Raw genomic sequence first — 20731 nt, 5'->3', positions numbered from 1 at the left:
CAGGAGAAAAGTAGGATGTTATTTGAGGTCTGTGTTCTGAGCACACCAATAAAGCAGTGTAGGGATGGAGCCGTGGAGGAGGGAGAGCCAATACTTGATGTCACTTTGGAATATGAAGGAGAGCAACCCTCGCTTACTTTTAGGCCTGTGACTTGGGGAACGTGGTGAATAGTAGTGTTTCCTGAGCTGGGGACCAGGGAAGAGGCAGCCAGCTAGAAGAGAAGCAATGTGTTGGGCTTCCAATGTTTTCTGCTTGGCTCACATTCTGCATGGTAGCCAACACTGAATTAGCTTTTATTGTGTAATGCTGTTGGTTTTCAGTAGTTGTTTTTTAATGCAGTAGCAGTTTGTACGAAGGGATTGCTATGTGTGCAGAGCTGTGTGTGCTACATTGTTTAGATCTATAATCCACCATAGGCTTAAATCTCAGCAGTCCAGAAAGTGAAATAAATTTATAAGTTTCTTAACTAATAAGAGATTTGGAAACTAATGGCATGTTGGCCTAAATGAGATTATCCTTATCTTCTTTTCCCTTAAGATTAATGCTGATCTTTCTTTGATTTATGTTAGATCTGCTAGAACCAAACTTCCAGTTCAAGGAACAGAGCTCGAAATTGGACTCTGGAGAACAATCTCTGCTTTGGACTCTGCTACAGGATGTTCCTACTGCTTGTCCCACTCCAAGCCCTGCTGCTTGTCCCACTCCAAGCCCTGCTGCTTGTCCCACTCCAAGCCCTGCTGCTTGTCCCACACCAAGCCCTGCTGCTTGTCCCACTCCAAGCCCTGCTGCTCGCCGCATTCCAAACCAAGCTGCTCAAAAGTTAGAACATCTTACTGCCAAGCTTCAGAAGATGGACGAGCAACTGTTAACAGTGCAGACCATTGTGGAAAATATAGAGCAGGATTTCCCTGCACCAGAAGTACTGAATCTACACTGGGAAAAGGTATCTATTCTTATTTTTTAATGTTTTGTTTATTGTCTTTTGGTGTGGGTGCGTGTGTGTGTGTGTGTGTGTGTGCGCGCGCGCTCGTGCCTATGGTAATGGTTCCCAGTCATTAAAAACATAGTATTGTTAAGTATTTTTTCTTAACTGACCAAACCTCTCCGCCGACACACATAATCCCAATCAGACCAAATCAGACCTGATTAGAAGATGCCCATGTTTAATGGCTGCCAGCACTCCCAGGTGGCCCCCAGAAAAACACAGAGAGGGAAAGAAGAAAAAGGGGAGACCATGTGTTTATTTTCGGGGAGGAGGGGTCACCAATTGGCATGCTTTCTCAGAGGTGGAGTTTGGACTGAGGCAACTCCCAGGGGCGGGAGCTTTGAAATGGAACTTTCTGCCCAACATTCCAAAAATGGATGCCAGGGGACTGGGGTAAAGCCCCCTAACTAAATAAGTATGATCAATATGATATAATTTTATATATCTGAGTTTGTTAAATAATGGAGAAAAATTTAAGCTAGAATTTTTAAACTCGGCACTATTGACAGGCTAAATCAGCAATTCTCAACCTGTGGGCTATGACCTTTTGGGGGTCAAATGACCCTTTCACGGGGTTCTCCTAAGACCATTGGAAAACAAATATTTATATTACAATTCATAACAGCAAAATTACAGTTAGGAAGTAGCTATAAAGTGTTTTGGTTGGGGTCACCACAACATCAAGAACTGTATTAAAGCTTTGCAGCATTAGGAAGGTTGAGAACCACTGGGCAAGATAATTGTTTTTCTTTCTTTTGTGGTTCTGAGGTCATTCACATACTAGGCAAGTGCTCTACCAGTGAGCCCCACTCCCAGCTCCAGGTAATTCTGTCTTCCCACATTTACAGCATCCAGGTCTTCACTCACTACGTGCTGCTAGCAGAACCCAAGTAAAAACAATCAGCCATTGTTTCCCTGACATTGTCATATAACACTCAGATCACCCCAGCTGAGAACAACTGCCAGAAGCTTTTATGTGGGGAGCCCGTGCTCCAGCACAGAAGGAACTCTGTGAGCTGCAAACCAGAATGTGACTTGAAATCTCTGCGGTCAATGGCATTTTCCTCTCAAAGATTTTTTTTTTCTGTTTTGTTGTTGTTGTTGTTGTTTTGTTTTGTGTTTTGAGACAGGGTTTCTCGGCATAGTCCTGGTTGTCCAGGAACTCATTTTGTAGATCAGACTGGCCTTGAACTCAGAGATCTGCTTGCTTCTGCCTACTGAGTGCTCGGATCAGATGTGTGTGCCAACACCTTGCAGCTAATGTTATTTTATGTTTTTTTTTTTTTTTTTTTTTTTTTGGTTTTTCGAGACAGGGTTTCTCTGTGGTTTTGGAGCCTGTCCTGGAACTAGCTCTTGTAGACCAGGCTGGTCTCGAACTCACAGAGATCCGCCTGCCTCTGCCTCTGTTTTTTGTTTTTTTAACCACAAACTTGGACATGGCCAAATGAACCTGGAGCATCAGAGTAGTCCTTGGAGGCCTTTTCTTCAAAGACCCTCTTGAAATGGCCTTCTGAACTAGTAGTAATGCAAATTTAAAGCCATATACATATATGTGTATTCTCTCTCTCTCCACCCACACATTCTTTTTTTTTAATTTATTTATTTATTATGTATACAATACAATATTCTGTCTGTATGCCTTCAGGCCAGAAGAGGGCACCAGACCTCATTACAGATGGTTGTGAGCCACCATGTGGTTGCTGGGAATTGAACTCAGGACCTTTGGAAGAACAGGCAGTGCTCTTAACCTCTGAGCCATCTCTCCAGCCCCACCCACACATTCTTAAGTAAGCTTATGAAAGGTTTCCTTAGGACTTTTTCAAGAATCCATAGCTATTTCCCCTTCCTCACTCCCCACGTGTACTGCCCTTCCTTCTTCACCTCCAGTTTCCAACACTTTCACTTGCTGAGTTTAATAGAACAGTTTGCAGGCCTAGAGACAGGACCATCAGGACACTGTGACAAGTACTCGCTTGGAAGCTTAAGAACCAGAGTTTCCTGTCACTGCGGAAATCGCTAACCCTCTGGGCCTCGTTTCCACATCTGGATGTAGAAGACTTTGTCAGGATGGTAGCTGACTTTCTCCCCAGCTACAGAGCCATGTGAAGCTGTTGCCCAGTCCTTGTGAGAAGTCATGTCAGTTTGGCTGCACATGGTAAAAGCCTGCTGCTCTTCATGATCCCTGACAGTTAACACATAACTAGAGTTTATCATGTTTCTTCCATTTTTGTTGTATTATTTAAAATGCTTAAGATATACATAAATTATTCATGATATTTTGACATTATCAAGAGTATAACATTTATAGCAGTTGTTTTGCTGTGTGTGTTTTCTTCTGTAGGTTGGACTGGTAGATCACAAGGAATTGTCTTCTGGCCCTGGAATTGAAAAACCATTAGCTTCAAAATCCGTTAGCATTTCTAAAGAAGGTTTGTTTTGGGTACCTGGGCTGGTATTGAAGCCTGGCTTCGAAAAAGAGCTAGAAATACTTTTTTTTTCATGTAAGCTGAAGCCATTGCTTTCCACCCTATTCCCAATGTTTTATTTTTCTTTTATTTTTTTATATTATACATATGCTTTTCCTACATGTATATGTGTGTACCACATGTGTGCATCTTGTATCTGTTTCCTTAAGGATTTCATTCCCCCTTTCCATTATTAGTTCTTTCCAAGTCTGTCAGTGGTAAATCATCCTTGTCTTTGAAAATAGCTTAGCTTTACTGTGATTTTTTTAGGTCATCACTTAGCTGACTGCAGAATTCTCATGTCTTCTCCGATTCTAGTGTTTCCCTCGTCATTTGAAAGACATTCTCCCAGCATTTGTTGAGTTTACACTGCCTATATGCTGTTAATCTAACTGATGTATTAAAATCACTGGTTACTTTTAAAAAATTTACTTTTTATTCATCTTTCTTTTTTGATACAATATTAAGGTATGAATTTCTTACATCTCGATAGATTCTCCAGTTAAAAGTTTTACCTTTGGGAAGTGTGTGTTGGTTCCATCTCCCTTTCTCGCCCTCTGTTCTAAAAATGCCTGTTAAGTTTGCTTGGACCTTGTTAATTTAATGATTTAAACTTACATGTTTGTTTATTCGCTTGGGAAGCCAGTGCATGCCTGGCAGGCACAGGACAACTTGAGGGGGTTGGTTCTCCTCCATTAGGTCAAACTGAGGTCAGGCTTGGCAGCAGAAATATCTGCTAAACCTCCAGCTTCTGCTGTGTTTTCCCATTTGTTTGGTTTTTTGTTTTATTTATTTATTTATTTATTTTTATTTTATTTTCGAGACAGGGTTTCTCCGTAGCTTTTGGTTCCTGTCCTGGAACTAGCTCTTGTAGACCAGGCTGGCCTTGAACTCACAGAGATCCGCCTGCCTCTGCCTCCCGAGTGCTGGGATTAAAGGCGTACACCACCACCGCCCGGCCCATTTGTTTAGTTTTTGTGTGTGTTCAGTCTTTCATGATTTCTTCATCTTAGGGCTCAGTGGTGTATTCATTAGTATTTCATTTGGTCTTCCTTGTTTTCAGTCTGACTGTTTCTGCTTTGCTTTCCTAGCTTTTCTTAAATGTAATTACTTTTTTCACTTTATATTTTTTATAGTTTTTTGTTTGGTTGGTTTTTCGAGACAGGATTTCTCTGTCTATCTTTGGAGCCTGTCCTGGGGAACTAGCTCTGTAGTCCAGGCTGGCCTTGAGCTCAGAGATTCACCTGCCTCTGCCTCCCCAGTGCTGCGATTAAAGGCGTGTGCCACCACTGCCTGGCCACTTTATATTTTTTATTAAATTAATTCCCTGTACTGTAGAAAACTTTCAGAATGTACTGTGGGCTTCTAACACACGAGTGTTTCATGTGGAAGCATGAGCACTTGCTACACTTTCCTTTGTGTTTCTTAATTGTATGTGTGCCTTGGATTAGTGTGTCTCCAGACGCATGAGGATGTGGATGATCAAAACGATACCGAGGAAACTTCAGAGACAGAAAATCATTCCAGCCAGAAAACCCACGCATGCCCTTCTGCGGGGTCGGCTCTCGGCTCTTCCGTGGACTTGGACTGGAGCATCACTTCTCCTGGTACTCTCTTCAGTTCTTAGGGCTTCATGCTGTTGTGCTCTTTAGAGTGTTGCTGTGACTGCACCTGGGAGGGGTCCAGCTGTGAAGGTGTGAAGTAAATACACTTCAACCATGAATGACACCCTCTTTCATGGTTTACCATTGAATCTATACTAATTAGAATTATATTTGATTTTTATAAAATTTGAGAAATTTGAAATGCTAATTATTAGAATTTTAAAATTTAATCTGTAACAGTACTGTGGGTTATTAGTTGAGCCCCTGCTGTGTCCATTGCTGTATTTCATGCATGGGCCCTTTTTAAGGTTGACTGAGGTAGAACTTCATTATTCTCATTCCAGAGTTGAGGTTGAGGTTTAGAAAGGGTTAATGCTGCTGTTTGTGTTGATTTCGTGGAGATGCATTGTTATTACAAGTTCCATATTTGGGTCCTGAGGGGACATTTAGTCATATGAACGATATGCATAGCATTTCTTGTGTAACCCTGGTAACATGAATAAATTGAAGTGTTTTCCCCTAGTATTTAATAGATGATTTGTAAGCTTAAAAAGAAATATTTTTTAAAACAAAGCAAGAATTTTGATGCCGTATGTAGGACCCTCCTTCCAGGCTTCTCGGAAAGTGTATGTGTCATTGCCTTGTTTTGTCATCTTTTCTCCTCTACAACCTCCATCTCTTTTTAAAAACGTTACTGGCAAGTAGTTGATTGAGGTTGGATTTTAATTTTGGAAACAACCATAAGATTCCTAGAGACTCTGCTTGTGCAGGAAGACGCCAAGCTGAGTGTGACTATTTCCCATGTGAATGGAGAATTACCCTGGCTAACTGCCGAGTTAGCTCTGAAGGCGGCCCAGAGGAAGAGTTCCAAAAACAGGGTTAGAGTAACAACTTTAAAGTGCTCTTTATGGAGCTGGATAGATGGCTCCGTGTTTAAGATCACTGGCTGCTCTTCCAGAGGACTTCCGTTCAATTCCCATCATCCACGTGGCAGCTCACAACTGTCTAACTCCAGTTGCAGGGGATTTGGGACCTTCACACAGACATACATGCAGGTTTTTATAAATCTGACTAATTTAATAATTGAAATTTAAAAAGAATTGGCCATGGTTCAGTTGGTCTAGGGCTTGCTGTGCAAGCATGGTAGTTTGGATCTGTGCTCGCCACATTAAGAGCTGTGCTGGAGAGTGTCACTGGGGCTTGCTTGCTCTGCATAGTCAAATCAGCCAGCTTCAGCGAGAGACCTTGTCTCAGAGGGAGAGAGAGAGAGAGAGAGAGAGTGATAGAAGGCACTTGACGTCAGTCTCTACAAACACACAACATGAAAATACTGACCAAAGATTTTAAAGGTATTTTTATTGAACAATTTTTCATGCAATATTTTTCATTATTAACCTAAATCTTTTCATTAACAATGTTTCTTTCTCTTAAGGTGTGAATAACGGCAATGGATTATTTGAAAGGTGAATCTTTAAGACTTCATGATTTTAAATTTGTGTGTTAAAATTTGTATGTTAATATGTGTTATGGAAATTTTAATGCTTCTATGAATGTGAGCTTTTATACTTTTTTTTGTTTTGTGTCAGGGTTTGGTTTGTCTGTGTAGCTTTGGCTGTTCTGGAACTCACTCTCTAGACCAGGTTGGCCTTGAACTCAGAGATCCACCTACCTCTGCCTTTTTAGTGCTGGGATTAAAGACGTGTGCCACCACATCCTCCTGGCTATATTACACTTTTTGTAGTTTAAAGAAGTCTTAGAAATTTCCATTCCTGATGAGTATTTTTTTTTTTTTTTTTGGTTTTTTCGAGACAGGGTTTCTCTGTGACTTGGAGCCTGACCTGGAACTAGCTCTTGTAGACCAGGCTGGTCTCGAACTCACAGAGATCCGCCTGCCTCTGCCTCCTGAGTGCTGGGATTAAAGGTGTATGCCACCACCGCCCGGCTCCTGATGAGTATTTTAGGAAACTGGGGAGTGCTGCATCATATTTTTTGGTGTTTTAGAATTAGGTAATTGGAATGTAATAGTAATGAGATTGCATTAGCTGCATCCTTAAGTTATGTGTTAAGCTACAGCAGTTAAGACCTATATAGCTCCAGGGCTGGAGAGATGGCTCAGTGGTTAAAAGCACAGACTATTCTTCCAGAGAACTCTGGTTCCAGCACCCACATAGGAAAAAAAACGTTTAAAGACCTATAGCTCCTTGTAATAAAATACAGCAATACCATGTGCCTTTGTATGAGCATGGCATTTCTGTTATGACATGACATTCTTATCAAAACACGGCATGATTTTGATCATGAGTAGAATAGAGGCATACCAAAGAAAACTTTATAAAATGACCAGCTAAGATTTCTCAAAAGCATCAAAGTTATGAAAACTACAAAAGTAGAAATTGTTTTGGATTTGAGAAGACAGATGTCATGACAGCAAATTTATTATACCAAAATGGATTCTGTGCAGAAAAAGAACATTAGTTGGAACCATTAGAAAAATATGATATTGTCTGTAAGTTAGTTAATAATAGGTCAATTCCCCAGTTCTGGTTGATATAAGATTATGTCAGATGATCACATTTGAGGAAGCTAAGTAAGGGTATATTGGAGTTTTGCTACTTAAAAAACATTTGTTTAAAAATTATGTGTGTGAGTGTTTTGCCTGTATGTGTGTTTATGTACCAGTTGTGTGTCAGGTGCCCAAAGAAGGCATCAGATCCCCCAGAATTGGAGTTACAGATAGTTGTGAGCCACCATGTGACTGCTGGGACTTGAACCCAGGTTCTCTGTGAGAGCAGCCAGTGCTCTTAACTGCTGAGCCATCTTTGCAGCCCAAGTTTTGTTTTAATATGTGTCTGTGGGCATGTGGAGTTGAGTGCAGATGCCCGCTGAGGCCAGAGGCATTGGATCCCTAGGAACTGCTGTAGTTACTGTGGGTGCCCTTAACACTGACCCATCTCTCCAGCCCATTTTGCTTCTTTCTTAAAGTCTGGAACTATTTCAGATGAACTGTTTAAAAATGTTTTATTTGGGCTTAGAGCTAGTTTTCTGTGAAGTCGTTGATAACTATGCTTTTCTGCTGAGTGATCCCAGAATTTAGAAATAGAAGACTAGGTGTCCCTCATTTATGTTCTAGAAAAAGTGTTACATACTCATTTCTGTTTAATGTGATTAAGTCATAGATAACAAACTTATTCCTGAAATTTTATTTGCAAGTGTTTCAGAAGATCAGCTCCAGGTGACTGGATTGACTGATGTTGCTGACATCATCGATGACCTTATAACTAAGAGTGGAGTTTCCAGTGAGGAGCTTGGCTTAACAGAAAAACAAGCTAGAAGTATATCCAGGTAATCATTGAAAGTGTGTGCATGCTAGGCATGGGACCCTGGGTCCTGCATGTGTTTGAGACAAGATCTCAGGGCCTTGCTGGTACTAAGTACACACTCTACCATTGAATTAAATCCCAGCTTCAGAAGGATCTAATCCACTTAAAATAATTCAGGTTCAAAAATATTTAAAATTTGCTACATTTTAATTTAGTTTAATGATAGTAAATTTGATTTGAAGCTTAGAATAGATGTTTTCCTCATGTGGTGTCTTCTCTAACAGCATGCTCACTGTTGTATGTAACTCAGTCAGTATGTCTGTGTTCTGGAGCTTCCCCCTGGACTCACTGTGGTAAACATATCATAAGGTCTGTTTCCTAGTAGACGTTATTAATGATCAACCCAGAGAATCATAGTAGCATTTCTGTGAAACGTTAAAGTATATTTTCCTCTCAGTCTTTCCTGTATGGAATCAAAACTGACTATTCACCATCCATGTTTTTCTTAATTTTATATACATCTTGACCTAGTTATATAAAATAGGCAAGCCTGTCAGGTATGGTGGCATATAAAACCAGGGAAGTAGAGACAGGAGGATGTCCAGTTTGAGGTTAGTCTGGTCTACATAGAGAGACTTTATCACCAAGTAGAATTTAACTGAATTTCCTAGTTCAATTAAATTTCATTATTAACTTACTGAAAATCAAACTCAAAAAGGTGGTACCAGAAAACAAAGCACAAAGAGGCTGTATTTTTAAATTTTTAAAATTATGTGTGTGGAGATGAAGGGAGGGGAGTGAAGAAAAATGTATAGCTCAATAAAAACAATAAAAAATTATGTGTATTTGAGTCAGGGGTAGGGTATGTACATGTGTGTGCATCTGAGTCAGGGGTAGCATATATACATGTGTGCATGCAGGTGCCCAGAACCTTCAAGTCCCTCTGGATTTAGAGTTACAGATGGCTGTGAACCTCCTGATATGGGTGCTGCACTTCAAATTTGGGTCCCCTGCACTCTCTGTTAAGAGAATAAACCCCAACTTACTTAATTGCCTTCAGTTGTCCTTTTATCCCCTGAAGTTAATGAGTATGTTATGAACATCTTGTCAATGGTCTACTAAATTAAAGATAGAATTTGATTTTTGTCTTGAATGGTGAAATTATAGTCCAGAGTTGTGTTAGTTGTGCTGTGGGAGCTCAAGGGAGAAAAGACAGTTTACTAAGGCAGCGTGAGCAAGTCCAGACCTGATCTGTATTTCAGAGGGCTAGTGAGTGTCCCTGCAGAACAGTGACTTAAGATAGAAGCCACTGGCACATTAACTTTGAGTCCTCTGAAAAGCAGATGCCGAGATGCGATTTACAGTGAGGCACCAGGGTGCATATTTGCTAAGGGCATTCTCATAATTTTCTTTCTTTTTCTTGGGTGGAGGGGAGGGGCAAGGTCTCACTACGTAGCTTTGGCTAGTCTGGAACTCATTATGTAAACCACACTGGCTTCAACTTCTAGAAACTCACATGCCTCTGCTTCCCACCGTACTTGACTGTTGCTGACCTTTCTGAGAACACAGCAGAGAGGGCTGACTTGAGTGTGTAGTGCGGTGCCTTCTGTCCAGAGCAGCAGCATTGGAAAGGTTTCTTCTGCAGAGCATATCAAGAGTGATCTTGCTTATTTTTCAGGATTCAGCATCCTTCTGGCAGATGCCCCCAAAGAACTGAGAAGGAGAGAAGAGAGATTAAAATCTGGATGAAAAGAAAGCGAAAAGAGAGAATGGCAGAATACTTAAGTCAGCTGGCAGAAAAGAGGGGACAGGAGCGCAACCCTTTCTGCCCCAGAAACAGCCCAGTAAGTCTGTAGTACCCCAGGAAAGGCGTTCTCACTGCGTATGTACAGGTTTTTCCTGACAGATGTTCAAGGAAAAGATTAATGTAATTTGGATGCCTTTTTTATTGAACAAATGTTAGTCAGTTATCTGAACAAAGTGTGTCAGGCTAGTGTGCAAACTGCTCTATTTAATGAATTTAAATATTTTTTCTCTATCAGGCTAATTAAGGCTCTGTCATTTTAAACAGACGAGGAGGTTGAATGGGTGACCAGTTGGAATTGTTTCTTTCATTTTCAGTGAAACTCATTGGTAGCTGAAACAGCCATGTACATACTAAAGACATTTTTGAAGCTTAGTTTGGGAGGCTGGAGAATGGGTCAATGATTAGTCTATGTTCTGTTCTTGTGGAGAACTCAAGTTTGGTCGTCAGGCAGATCACAGTCCCCTGTAACCCAGTCTAGGGGACCCAACACCCTTCTCTTCTGACTCCTCTACACCCCTGTGTGCCCATTCACACAAATATACATAATAGGTATTCTTTAAACTTGATTTTATAGATGCAAAGAATTTTTTTGAGCCCTGGTCCATAACTAGCCTAGAACTCTGTATGTAGCCCAGGCTGGCCTCAAACTCACAGAGATCCTCCTGCCTCTGTCTCCTGAGTGCTGGGACTAAAAGTGTTGCTTTTAATATGCTTACTACATCCAGCTCTACAAATAATATTTTTATTTTTACTCGAGATAGCAATTTATTAAGTTGCTCAGAATGCTAAATGCATTCAAGGAGCCAAGCTGAAAATAAATGGTTCATTCATGGAGACAGAATTAAAAGAAGGGTCTCTCGGCTGGTGGCATAAGCCAGGAGTATAGCTAGCTACCTGGGAGGCTAAGGCAGAAAGATTTCAAGTTCTTCAAGTTCAAGGCCTCCCTTAGGATATCACGTAGGTTCAAACTCAGCCTAAGCAACTTAGTGAGGCCCTGCCTCGGAATAAGGTACAATATGAATAGGTACATAACTCAGAGCCTACAAAACCCAAGCAGAGAGTTATGCAAGTTTAGAGTAAACTAGCTGTAAAGGTTTTCTCTCTCCATCAGAGGGTCCCAGGAACAAACTTGGGTCTTTAGATTTGGGCAGGAGGTGCCTTTCTTTGCTGTGCCATCTCATTGGTCCTAATGCATAAAATTTGAAAAATAAGTCATAATGAACTCATTGCACTAGGTTTTTAGAGATAAGGTCTCTCTTTTAGTTCAGGATAACGTGAAATTCATGATCCTCTTGCCTCAGCCACCTAAGTTGGGTTCATGGTGTTTTAATCTAAGATTGTATTTTACACTAAGAGAGAAAACCTTCTGGTGTTTTGCACCTTTGTAAATGCCAGAAGAATGTCTAGTGCTTTAATTGTTTGGACTGAACAATAATAAACTAAGTGGGTATTTTTCCTGTGCAGTTTTATATGACTTCAAGGCAGATCAGGCAAAGAGAAAAGATGAAACGTGAAAAAGATAGGTGAGTCTGGAGCTGGTACCCTCAACATGCTCTCTAGCTCGCTTGCACCTTGGGGGTTACATAATAGCTTCCTGTTAGTAACAGAATGTCAAGGGAGGACCCCTTTATGAAAAGAAAAGCTGCTTAGGAATTTGCTTTCAAACCTTTCTTGTGTATTCACTCTTATTTCTGCTGCCCTCCCATACCAACCTGGATTCATCTATATGTGTCTGAAATACCTCAGAAGCCAAACCACAAGCACCTTTATCATCATCGTGCTGGTTCTTTTTTTTTTTGTTGTTGTTGTTGTTGTTTTTAAGATTTATTTATTATGTATACAACATTCTGCCTCCATGTATGCCCGCAGGGCGCCAGATCTCTTTACAGATGGTTGTGAGCCACCATGTGGTTGCTGGGAATTGAACTCAGGACCTCTGGAAGAGCAGCCAGTGCTCTTAACCTCTGAGCCATCTCTCCAGCCCATCGTGCTGGTTCTTTGAGCCAGGATGCCAATATGTCCCCAGGTTGGCCTCAAAGTAGCCATTTTCTGCCTCCATCTCCCAAACTCAGTAATTATAAAGTAAGCCTGTAGTGCCCTCCTCCACGGGGCTGTAGTCATCCACTTTGCTGTCCAGTGACTAGGAGAAGTCTGAGAAGGTAGAAGGATTTGTAGAACGTGTGCTCACTCTAGAAAGGAACAGGAAAGTGACATTTTCTTTCTAAATACAGATTGCTACTGTCTGACCACTATAGTCAGCGGCTCTCACAGGCATACTGCTTGATGAATGAACTGCTGTCTGACTCAGTGCAGCTAACAGCACCTGAAGGCAAACTCTTACCTGGCAGATCCCCCACCGCTCAGCAATGCAGACAGCAACGTTGCTCTTCTCCAAGGAGGTAAGACAAGTTTGGCCTGTCACATGGCAAAATAATCTCAGAACCTACCATAGCATTGAGAGTTGCTTGCTTTCAGAAAGGGTCTCCTGCATCTCAGGTTGACCGTGAGCGTCCCTGCCTCCAGCCACTACCTCCTGAGGATTACAGGTGTGCACTACACACCCTGCTTACGTGTGCTGGGCCTTGTGCACTCTGCCCGCCTAGCCACACCCCTTCTTCATCTTTGCTACCTCGAGTTATAATATAAATGTATATAATATAAAGTGAAAAAATTAGCGCCATAATTATGAACTCTTTTAAATTTATAGAATAACCAAGGAAAAGGCAAAAATTGTGTTAAGTTTCTCTCTTCTGGAATTTGCCTCTTACTTCCTCTCCTCCCCGCCTGCCATTATCATCCAGGCAGGAGCAGCCACCCCTCACCATCTGCATGCCTCATTGTTACCCTCCCCCTGTCTAGTCATGCCCATCCAGCTGCAGCTCAGCATAGCTCTCCATAAATTAACCCCTGCAATTCAGTAGGCAAAAGTTTATTAAATAGAGACAGGTGTAAATATATGTTAGTGATTTATATAGTTCTTATTGAGAATATCAAAGGCACCTAAGAATTTTTCTTCAATAAAATAGAAGATTAAGTATATAAATAAACTGCCACATATATTGAGAAATTGAAATGGGTATATATATATCTTTTATATTATTAAAATTTTGCTTGTCAAAATTTAAATTTTTCGAAGAATAATGTGTTTGATGTCTGAGGTAACACTGCAGCACAGCATAAGCAGCATTGAGTTTTTAATAATCAAGTGATTCTCCTTTAGAGAGAATCCACATGGGCAGACTTTGCTAATAAACCAGCCTGGAGGAGGCAGACACATTTCCAGTCATCTCCAAAAGGGGAAACCCTTGGGGCAGCTCCAAGGCTCATCTCAGCGGTGGCAAGGTAAGATTTGAAGCTCCCTTTTCTTTTGTGATTTGACTGTGTTCTTGGGGTTCCAAAGTTATTTTATTAGTAAGAAGAAGCTCCAATGGCATTGAGCAGCTTTTATTTATCCCAGGAGTTTGCTCTGTTGCTTTGCAATGCTAGTTCTCCTGCTTCACTGTCCCAGGTGCTAAGATTACTAACCTGAGCCGCCACTCCTACATCATGGCTTCTTGGAGTCCATGGAAAAACTGTCTTTATATTGGTCCCATTGTGAGCCATTGCTGTCACCTGCAGTAGCTCACACCCATACAGACTTCCAAACCTTCTCCACAGCCCCACACACCTTCCACAACTTCCCTGCTTCTGTAACAGCTGGTTTCCCAGCCATTTTGTACTCTCTTCCTTAGTGGAAATCATCCTTTACACCCTGAGTGTCTTTGAAGACATCCTTATCCATTTAAGATTGCGTCTTGCAGACTGGAGAGATGGCTCAGAGGTTAAGAGTACTAGCTGTTCTTCCAGAGGTCCTGAGTTCAATTCCCAGCAACCACATGGTGGCTCACAAACATCTGTAATGAGATCTAGTGCCCTCTTCTGACTTATAGGGATATATGCAGGCGGAATACTGTATACATAATAAATAAATTTTAAAAAAAGGATTGAGTCTTGCTATATATCTCAGAGAGACCTCAAGTTCAGTCTTGTACATCAGCCTTCTAAAGAGCTAGGGTTATAGACAGATGCCATTGCATGTGGCTTAGGCAGCCCGAATTGTAATCCTTTAGGGATTCTAATGTGACATGTTCAATTTTAAGTTTATATCCTCATTATGAATGGAAGGTAATACTTACACAGTTGCTATGAAGAGGCTGTAGTTAGTCTGATAGAGACCGTGAAAGTCCACAACTGACTTTCTTCCTCATCTTTGCATTCCCCTCCATGGAGCAATGAAATGCTTGAATAGCTAGCTAGGAAGTTAAACTCAGCTGTTGAGCTTTTTTCTTTATTTGCCTAAACATATGAAAACATATTTTTTGTTTAATAATATTAACAGGAAAGTATTATAGCATATATATGTGTGTGTATGCGTATACTACCACCAAATGCCTGGCCATTGTCTCTGTTTCAAACAGTCTAGGTTTTAGGATCTTCCAAATTCTGTACCTATTTTGGGCCTTCAGGTCTACTATTAACTCTCACAGGTGTGGAAGCATACGTGCAGAATCCAGAGTCCTAGTACTTGGAGATAGGAAATGGAAGGATCAAGAGTTCAAGGCTATCCTTGATTCTATAGTGTGCTTTAGGCTATTTGAGCTCTCCTGGTGAAGCACACATCAAGTCCCACCTAGTGGGAGGTTAAGGCAAGAGGATCACTTGAGCCAGGAGTTCAAGACGAGCCTAGGCAACATACTGAGCAGGCTGCACCAGAGTTGCCTTTTGCTACACTGTGTCTACACCAGGAGACATTTGTGCTAAGGAAAATTAACCACACAGAGAACAAAAATGATTACAGGGTCTCTTTTACACATGGGTTCTCAAAACAAACTGGACAATGACACAGTCATCAGAGGAGAGAGGGAAATGTGGGCTATAGGATGGAGGACACAAAGTAGCAAAGGGAAGAAAGGGAAATGTGAGCTATAGGACAGAGGAAACAAAGTAGCAAAGGGGACCTGGATATATGGGCTGTAGGACGGAGGACACAAAGTAGCAAAGCGGACCTGGAGGAAATGTGGGCTCTAGGACACAAAGTAGCAAATGTGTAGACATATACCCCCAGAGAGTTGAGAAAAGCCCTAGGGCACTTAATAGTGTATTGTGTTCAGGAGTTTTGCTGACTGGTTATCTGTTACCTGGTGGAAATGTTAATTTATTACAACATAATACCCATTTTACCATGTGTGTGTATTTCCATAATCAATGTAAAATTTATCAAAAATAAAGCTTTGTCCACACTGAGGTAAAAAAACCCTACTTTGAAATTTTTTTACACAGAGTTACACAAAATGCATGTTGGACTTTACCTCAAGATTAGATAGGCCGAGTAAGTCCAAAGAGAACTACAGGGTCATCAAGGTCAAAGGCAGCTGGTACTCAAGTCAGTGGAGACACCGCTTGTATTGTCTTTCTAGGTGTCAATAATTATGTTGATTTTATCAAACAAGACAGTTATGTCTAGACAAGAATTAATTGTACCAGAGGTTGGCATGGGGTGGGCAGGTGTTTGTAGTCGCCTGTGTTGACTTCTGCTTGTATCCTGAGCACTTGAAGGACCCGCCTGGCCTCTCACCTTCCTGCCCTCATGGTTAGGATGTTGACTCTCCACTTGGTACCTTCTTTACTTCCTTCTTTTCTTCTGTTGTTTTGAGACAGGCATTCTTGCTCTAGAGGTGAAATCACCATTACTTTCAAATCAGAAGAGGTGGTAGGAATTGGTGTTTGTGTCACATTGTTATAACTCCTGTGGATCAAATCTTCGCTAGGGTACCTGGTTTGGCCTTAACAATAAGGTCACAATCAATACATATTTGAATGAATTGGTTAGTTCCTATGTGTTTCATTTTCCCTTTAAAGGTTCTAATACTCCATGTTGGAGCCTGCAGCATACGAAAAGCCATGGGGCTGTTGGGCTGCCTCCTCCAGTGGAGCAGGGGTACATGGAGTATGAGAGAGAAGAGACAGTAGTGAGTCCCTGGACTCTGCCTTCAGAAATCCACAGGATTCTTCACGACAGGCCCCTGCTACAGGTGAGTGCTGCCCAGAGTTCTTCCGTGTTCCTGCTTTTTTGTAAGATTTGAAAATGATGATTTCTTTGGCCATCTGTCTAATTTTTCTTTCTTTCCTTCATTGTGTGTATGTATTTACATATGTACGTATGTATGTTTTGTTTGAGATAGGACCTCATGTAGTTTCTACTGGTTTGTGTTTGTTTTATTTTTCATTTTCTTTGAACCCAATGATAAATTTCTAACATCTATCTAGTGCCTTCCTCCCTCTCCCAAAGTAAGTATCTCTGTCCCTCTATTGCTTTCTTTGTTGGCTCTCTAGACCTGTATGTCTGTTACCTCTGATCTGTCACCATTTCAGGGAGTCTTTTCATTTTCCTCCTATGTTAGATACCCCCACACACCTTTTGTTTCTTCCTAGTTGTATGTGTGTTTGTGTGTATCTGAGTTTGTTTGGTGTGTGTGCGGTACACATGCACAAGCCACCACTCCGTTCCCTTGAGAGGGTGGCTCTGCTGTATTGGCAGGCTAGCGAGTCCCCTTGGTTAGCCTTTCTCTGCTGGGTTAAGAGTGCATGCAGCTTTCCTCCATGGGCTGGGATCTAAGTACAGGTCCTCATCCTTGAGGCAGGCATGCTTAGCTGTGGAGCCATCTCTCTGGCCCTGGAGTCTACACCCTCCAGGCCCTTTGAGAAGTCCAGACTTGGTTCCAGCTCGATGTAAAGTTGAAATTATCCTTGAACTCCTGATCCTCCACTTCTAGAGTGCTGGAATTGTAGGCATGCCCATCTCCTAGGGTTTCAAACTCTGTCCTCCCATTTAGCTATCAGAATTCTTTTTTTGTTTTGTTTTGTTTTGTGTGTGTGTGTTTGTTTCAAGACGGGATTTCTCTGTAGCTTTGGAGCTTGTCCTGGAAATAGCTCTTATAGAATAGGCTGGCCGTGAACTTAAAGAGATCCACCTGCCTCTGCCTCCCAAGTGCTGGGATTAAAGGCATGTGCCATCACCGCCCAGCGAGGATTCTTTCTTTTTAATAAGAACAGATTACTGGGGATGGAGAGATGGCTCAGAGGTTAAGAGAACTGACTGCTGTTCCGGAGGTCCTGAGTTCAATTCCCACCAACCACATGATGGCTCACACCCATCTATAATGAGATCTGGTCTCCAGAACTCTATATACATAATAAATAAATTAAAAAAGAAGAACAGATTACTGTACTGCAGGTTATCAGAGCCCATCTTGACTGTCGTCAGATCTGAGGCCCACAGTTGTGTTTGCACCTTGTCAGTGCAGACCTGCTCGGCAGCTCCCTTTACCACTGTCCTTCCAACTCCACAGGACATGTCGCCCACTGAAGAGGAAGAACCTGATTTGTCTTTCTTGGCGGGTGGCGTGGACAGCGTGTCTGAGAGCACTGGCAGCATCCTCAGCAAGCTTGACTGGAGAGCCATTGAAGACATGGTGGCCAGCGTGGAGGATAAGAACGCAAATGTCCACTGGGTCTAAGGCTAGAGATGGGACTTACAGCCTGAAGCCACGGGGTTCCCTGGGCTAGCCATTGCAAGAGGGAGAATAAACATGTCTGTAATATTACTTTATGGGGAAGGTGGTTTAACTAGAGAAAAGTATTGTTTATCATTGATTCATCTTAAGATATGATTTAAACAATACGTACATGTCAAGCCAGGTTTTCACAATATTTAAATTATTTTGAATAAAAAAATCTTGTATCTGCTTCCTCTTTTACTACCCTTTGTTTGCAGAAACTGCTCATGTGGAGGATGTGACAGAGCGCCATCTCTGGGGAAAGTCAGTCTCTGCTTTAATACAGCTGTTGGGCAGGCTCGGGCCGAGGACCAGCAAGAGCCGGCGACTTCATATGAACATTTGTCTGTGCTCTGTGGCTGAGTAGGTTGGGGGAGGGGGGACAAGGATGAGTGCTTCAGAGGCAGAGGAGAATGGAAATCCTGGCTGAACAACACTGATCTTGTGTTGTGCGTGCGTGTGTGGAGGTCACAGAATAACATGCAGGAGTTGGTTCTCTCTGTTCTCTCTCCCATATCGGCCCCAGCGCTCAAATTGGAGTCATCAGATGTGGCAGCGCCTTTTGTCCACTGAGCCGCCTCTCTAAGACGCTCATCTTAGCGTTGTGAAAAGCAAAGGACGGCAGCCTCCTAGTTTTGGAGATCATTTTCAAAGAAATGGCTAAATCCCAAGAACCTCTAGTCCCTGACACTTTGGGTCGTTTTGGTGTCCTTTGGAAGGGTCCTTGTCTGAAAAGGCTGAAGCGTCCCGAGTGCCCGACTTTGTGACGTCAGACATGCTCCATGGTCTTCAACCAAAGCACCGTTAAGCATCGGAGAGGTGCAGAATCATCTGGTCGTTGTATTCTCATGGTTTTCCGAAGTCTGTGTTGGGGGCCGAGAATGCAGTGCAGAAATAGTGTGTGCCTACTGTGCATGTCCTGGCTGTGATCGAGCTACCTTAAACTTTCTCTGTAGTGGGCGATTAATCCAGGCAGTGTCAGAGGGATCTGAGGGCTGGTCGCTCAGCTCAGCACAGCTGGGTGAGCAGTTCACTTCCGGGATGTTTTGTCCCTTTACTTAGTTCCCACTCTGGCATATGGTCCTCTGATGGCTCTGCTTTTGTTTGTGTATTGCTCAGTTAGGTCTTGGGTGTTGTTTTTACTACACCTAGTTCTATTCCTCAATCACATCTCATATAAAACCCTTATTACATCTTATTTCTGTTTCTTTTTGCTTCTTAATTAAAGCCTTCTATAGCTTTAACAATTCCTAAAATCTGAGGGTCCTAACCATGTCCCGCTTTCACCATTTAGCTGTTTTACCCACTCAGTACTTAGCCAGCCTACTCATTCATCTTATTTCCTCTCAGTTCTAACTCTGTTAGCTGAGGTCTGCATAGACATAATTCATAGAGAATACTGTGTAGACAGAAAACACATACAATTGGACATGTAGCCAGAGAGTAACCTTATTGCAACAGTAGTGGCTGATTTTGGCACTCCACCCTCACCAGCTGACAGGCAGGTCTTTCCAACAGCAAATAAATAAATATGCTAATTAGGTGATGTCATAGAGCAAACGACTCAGCAGCCGGCTACAGGACACGGCACCCAAACATATTTATAGCAGCCCATGCAGCTTTCTCCAGTGTAGAGCACATATTAGGATACAAGACAAGTATCAACAGATACAGGAAAGTGGAAATAATTCTTTGTATCTTATCTAATTGAAATGAAATAAGATTCCAAATATATACCAAGAGAAACACTAAAAAAAACAACAACCCACAAACTCATGGAGATGAAACAATAAAACTTTGAATAGTTAATGAGTCCTTAAAGAAACCAAAAGTGAAATAATTTGTAGAATCTGAGAATGAAAACACACATCCTCAAACCTGTGGAATCCACTGAAAATATCCCAGTGCTTACATTAGGAAAGTTAGTCTCAAATAAATGATATATGTTAGGGCTCTGGAAAAAGAAGCAAACCCCAAATCAGTACACAGAAATCATCACGATCAGGGCAGAAATTAACAAAAGAGAAATATTTAAAGAACCAATGAGACAGAGTTGGTTCTTTGGGAATATAAATGCATTGACAAATGTTTAGCCAAACTAACCAAAAGAAAAAGACCCAAGTTAAAAAAAAATTAGAATTGAAAAGCTGTTACAACAGATACCAATGTAATTCAGAATATCATTAGATTTACCTTAAAAACATTCCACTAAATTGGAAAATCTAAAAGAAGTATATTAATTTCTAAATACATATGACCTACCAAAATGAGATAATTTAAGCAACTATAACAAGCAGTGAAGAAATCAGTAATTCTAACTCTCCCAACTAAAAAGCAGCAGACCCAGATGGACTCACAGGTGAATTTTACCAAACCTTGGAAGGGCAACACCAGGATCTCTCCACTTTCCCCATGAGATAGGAAAGGAAGGAACATCACCAACCTCTCTTCATAAAGCTAGATAAAGACAACAGGAACATTATAGGCCAAGCTTGCTGTTGAGTAGAGATGTAAAACTTCTCAACAAAATACTTCCAAGTCTAATTAACACTCACAACAAAGATCATTCATTATGGTAAAGTTAGACTTATTCCACAGGTGCCAAAATGGTTTGATAAATGGAAGAAACCCAATCAAGAATGTGAAAGACCTCTGTAATGAAACTCTGAAAACTAACCAGAAACAAAACACAACAACAAAACATTGAAGACACTAGATAATGGAAAGACCTCACATGGATTAAAAGAATTTTATGAAAAGGGCTCTCTGATGAGAGGCAGTCTACAGATTCATTGTAATACTGATCAAAATTCCAGTGGTTTTCCTCAGAAATAGAAACAACAATATTCATACAGATTTACAAGTAACCCTGGACAGTCAAAGCAACCCTAAGTAAAACAGAGTGTTGCTGGAGGTATCATCCCTATTTTCAGGTTACATTACAGAGCCATAAT

The 20731-nt window shown here is 41.4% G+C and overlaps 1 protein-coding gene across 1 annotated transcript in view; it reads left to right on the top strand.

Annotated features, from left to right (window-relative positions):
• Cplane1 (ciliogenesis and planar polarity effector 1) overlaps positions 1–18717 on the top strand; it is a 94529-nt gene extending 75812 nt beyond the window's left edge. Inside the window, exons 43-53 of the mRNA XM_041631271.1 lie at positions 571–944; positions 3328–3415; positions 4903–5058; positions 6488–6518; positions 8266–8397; positions 10054–10219; positions 11647–11705; positions 12414–12581; positions 13403–13524; positions 16081–16253; positions 17571–18717. Coding sequence (XP_041487205.1) covers positions 571–944; positions 3328–3415; positions 4903–5058; positions 6488–6518; positions 8266–8397; positions 10054–10219; positions 11647–11705; positions 12414–12581; positions 13403–13524; positions 16081–16253; positions 17571–17738 — 1637 coding nt within the window. The 3' untranslated portion in view covers positions 17739–18717. The remainder of the gene's footprint in view (positions 1–570; positions 945–3327; positions 3416–4902; positions 5059–6487; positions 6519–8265; positions 8398–10053; positions 10220–11646; positions 11706–12413; positions 12582–13402; positions 13525–16080; positions 16254–17570) is intronic.
• The last annotated feature ends 2014 nt before the right edge of the window (positions 18718–20731 follow it).

Source organism: Microtus oregoni, unplaced genomic scaffold (assembly GCF_018167655.1).
Source record: "Microtus oregoni isolate MIOR12 unplaced genomic scaffold, Mior012 000036F_ref0000092, whole genome shotgun sequence".
In the NCBI taxonomy this organism is placed as follows: domain Eukaryota; kingdom Metazoa; phylum Chordata; class Mammalia; order Rodentia; family Cricetidae; genus Microtus; species Microtus oregoni.
Note: the sequence above shows the minus strand (reverse complement) of the source record. Positions and strands in the feature narration are given on the sequence as shown.